The sequence below is a fragment of the Limulus polyphemus genome, unplaced genomic scaffold, assembly GCF_000517525.1.
Source record: "Limulus polyphemus unplaced genomic scaffold, Limulus_polyphemus-2.1.2 Scaffold6998, whole genome shotgun sequence".
In the NCBI taxonomy this organism is placed as follows: domain Eukaryota; kingdom Metazoa; phylum Arthropoda; class Merostomata; order Xiphosura; family Limulidae; genus Limulus; species Limulus polyphemus.
Genome location: NW_013672608.1, coordinates 9,380 through 13,262, shown reverse-complemented (window position 1 = coordinate 13,262; position 3,883 = coordinate 9,380). Strand labels below are relative to the sequence as shown.

At 29.7% G+C, this 3,883-nt stretch overlaps 1 protein-coding gene across 1 annotated transcript in view; it reads right to left on the bottom strand.

Annotated features, from left to right (window-relative positions):
• Window positions 1-3,883, bottom strand: part of LOC106474257 (protein fantom-like) — a 29,542-nt gene that overhangs the window by 17,057 nt on the left and 8,602 nt on the right. The window contains exons 3-6 of the mRNA XM_013934947.2: window positions 3,695-3,832; window positions 3,314-3,511; window positions 2,214-2,282; window positions 1,539-1,613 (exon numbers count right to left, since the gene is read on the bottom strand). Of these exons, the coding sequence (XP_013790401.2) occupies window positions 1,539-1,613; window positions 2,214-2,282; window positions 3,314-3,511; window positions 3,695-3,832 (480 nt within the window). The remainder of the gene's footprint in view (window positions 1-1,538; window positions 1,614-2,213; window positions 2,283-3,313; window positions 3,512-3,694; window positions 3,833-3,883) is intronic.

Sequence of the window (3,883 nt, the reverse complement as noted above, 5' to 3'; positions counted from 1 at the left end):
GACTTAAATACGGATTTGATGCACGAGAAAATAGTGCATATTGGACGTGAAGAAGGGAGCAAGTTGCACGTAGGGAAAAAAACGCGCCTGATTTAAATGTCACACCTGAACGCTCACATCCTTTTAAGTATATTTGAAATTATGAACATTGCTCAACATCATGAAAATTAAACCTTATTTTCAATAAGCAATCCTGAAAAATATTTGGGGGTGCTTAACTTTTTTCCAGGTGTATATATATAAGATCAGTCATGGTAACTAGGATCACTGGTGTGTTATATATATAAGATCAGTCATTGTTCTAACTACATACTCTATTAAAACATGATGATGTAACATTGTTCTAACTACTTACTCTATTAAAACATGATAATGTAACATTGTTCTAATTACTCTATTAAAACATGATGATGTAATATTATTCTAATTACTTACTCTATTAAAACATGATGATCTAACATTGTTCTAACTACTTACTCTATTAAAACATGATGATCTAACATTGTTCTAACTACTTACTCTATTAAAACATGATGATGTAACATTGTTCTAATTACTCTATTAAAACATGATGATGTAATATTATTCTAATTACTTACTCTATTAAAACATGATGATCTAACATTGTTCTAACTACTTACTCTATTAAAACATGATGATCTAACATTGTTCTAACTACTTACTCTATTAAAACATGATGATGTAACATTGTTCTAATTACTCTATTAAACATGATGATGTAATGTTATTCTAACTACATACTCTATTAAAACATGATGATGTAATGTTATTCTAACTACATACTCTATTAAAACATGATGATGTAACATTGTTCTAAATCATGTTTTAATAGAGTAATTAGAACAATGTTACATCATGTTTTAATAGAGTAAAATGTAATATTATTCTAATTACTTACTCTATTAAAACATGATAATGTAATATTATTCTAATTACTTACTCTATTAAAACATGATAATGTAATATTATTCTAATTACTTACTCTATCAAAACATGATGATGTAATATTATTCTAATTACTTACTCTATTAAAACATGATGATGTAACATTATTCTAACAACTCATTCTATCAAAACATGATGATGCAACATTATTCTAATTACTTACTCTATTAAAACATGCAGATGTAATATTATTCTAATTACTCTATTAAAACATGATGATGTAACATTGTTCTAACTACTTAGTCTATCAAAACATGACGGTGTAACATTATTCTAACTACTTACCCTATCAAAACATGATGATGTAACATTATTCGAACTACTTACTCTATCAAAACATGATGATGTAACATTATTCTACCTACTTACTCTATCAAAACATGATGATGTAACATTATTCTAATTACTTACTCTATCAAAACATGATGATGTAACATTATTCCAATTACTTACTCTATTAAAACATGATGATCTAACATTGTTCTAATTACTTACTCTATTAAAACATGATGTTATATTATAGTAACTACTTTATCAAAACATGATGATGTAACTTAATTATAACTACTTACTTTATCTATATGAATTTCAAAGAAATTTTGGCCTCGTTCAAGTGGAATTGAGTCTTCCAGGTTCAGTTCATTGTCCTTAGTAAAAAAAAATTAAATAAAATGTCAGCAATTCTGAAATCAGAATAAGTAAGATGTATATCCAGTGTTATTGCTTTTGATTAAAGTTAGAAATGAAACAAAACTATAAGATTAACTATAAAAATATTTCTTTATTACAAAGTCTACAAGTATTAAGAACATAATGTATAAACAACCATTAACTCCATTATTTCTCTACTACAGAGAAAGTCTACAAGTATTAAGAACATAGTCTATAAACAACCATTAACTCCATTATTTCTCTACTACAAAGTCTACAAGTATTAAGAACATAGTCTATAAACAACCATTAACTCCATTATTTCTCTACTACAGAGGAAGTCTACAAGTATTAAGAACATAGCGTATAAACAACCATTAACTCCATTATTTCTCTACTACAGAGGAAGTCTACAAGTATTAAGAACATAGCGTATAAACAACCATTAACTACACTATTTCACTTTTATAAATGAAATCTAAAGGTGTTCAAATAAATCCATACATTTGATTATTTAATCACAAAATTTATTATTAATTCATCATTCTTAAAACCTTTATAAGTGAACATGGCAAGAAGCATGACTAACAACTCACATTTTTTGGGTCACTGATCTTATACTGCTTGGTTCCATAAGCTATGTCATGGAGCTGCTTCTCAAGTTTCTAAAATTCAAGTGACATAATAAAACACTGTACATTTAATGAAACACAGTAGTGAAAAGTAATGTGCAAGTTAATAACATCAGTAAATGTTTAATTCTCTTGTAGTTTTGGGAAAATTAATATATCAAAAATAATGAGGAGGACAATATCATCTAAAACTTTAAACAACCTAACAGTTGTGTATTACAATGTTATGTCTATGGACCACCAGTTGTAAACGTGAAGTATTAATCCTATGGACCACAAGTTATAAACATGAATTGTTATGTCTATGGACCACCAGTTGTAAATGTAAAGTGTTAGTCCTATGGACCACCAGTTGTAAATGTAAAGTGTTAGTCCTATGGACCACCAGTTGTAAAATGTAAAGTGTTAGTCCTCTCTATCAGTGACCTGAACAGAGTTTTTTTTCATGTGGTTCTTAAAGACAGAACTGCAAAACTTAAAAACCATAAAGTTGACCCATTGATGATCATGCCACATCATTCTGTTGTACAATCTCAATCAAATTGGTTTTATTGCCAAATACTATGAAAGGCCCCACACTTTCCTAAAGCCTTCTAGTGCTAAGGCAAGCTCTGGCCCTGTGGACCTTCATTTGGAAACCACAATTAGCTTTACAGATTATTAGTTGAAAATTTGTTGTGTGAACTATATGTACAATCAGTTAAAATCCTGATGTGTGAGCCCTATTTAGTATTTCATGGAAATCTGAAAATGCATACAATATACTCTACCCACACCAATAATACCTTAAACTTACTTCTAAGCAGATATGTATTGTATTTACTGGGAAACACAAAAATGCATACAGTATAATCTGCCCACATCAATAATAAACTTACTTCTAGGTAGACATATATTGTATTTACTGGGAAACACAAAAATGCATACAGTATAATCTGCCCACATTAATAATACCTTAAACTTACTTCTAGGCAGATATTGGCTGTATTTACTGGTTGCTACAAAAAATCCCAGAACAATCACACAAATAAAAACGAAAGCTTCCCCCAAAGAGTAGGATGTACCTTTATCCTCGTTGCCCGCAAGTCTAAAAGGTGAGCATACTCTTCCAACCTGGTCTGGTATTCTTTTTCCTTTTGGGAATGTTGCTCGTTAACTCCTTCTAACTCAGTCTGGTAATCCTGGTTTATTTTATACTGCAGAAGTAGCATATTCCGAGTCTTTTCCAGCTCAGTTACTGTATCTGCATATTCAATTTGCACCTATAGTGCAATGAGAAATCATAAAAAAAATATCACAAGATCCTGGTGTGAGGTCCTTTGCTCAAATGTTATGAAACACTGAGAACATTATGGTAAAGAGACTTCTCATTTGTCACATAATTCAAACTCAAAAATAAGAACCTCACAATGATTTCATGCAATCTTTGTATTATCAATTTTTACCTGTTTCAACTGCTGTTCTACATCTTTTCTATCATCTGTTACTTCCATTAAAAATTCAGGTTTCTGTACAGTGTTTTCATGTTTTTTCTTCACCAAATGTAGGGCTTCTTCAAAGTCTGTGAAATCAATGTTACCACCCTGTACAACACAAAGTAATGATTAAGAAATAATTCTTACTAGAAAGGACAC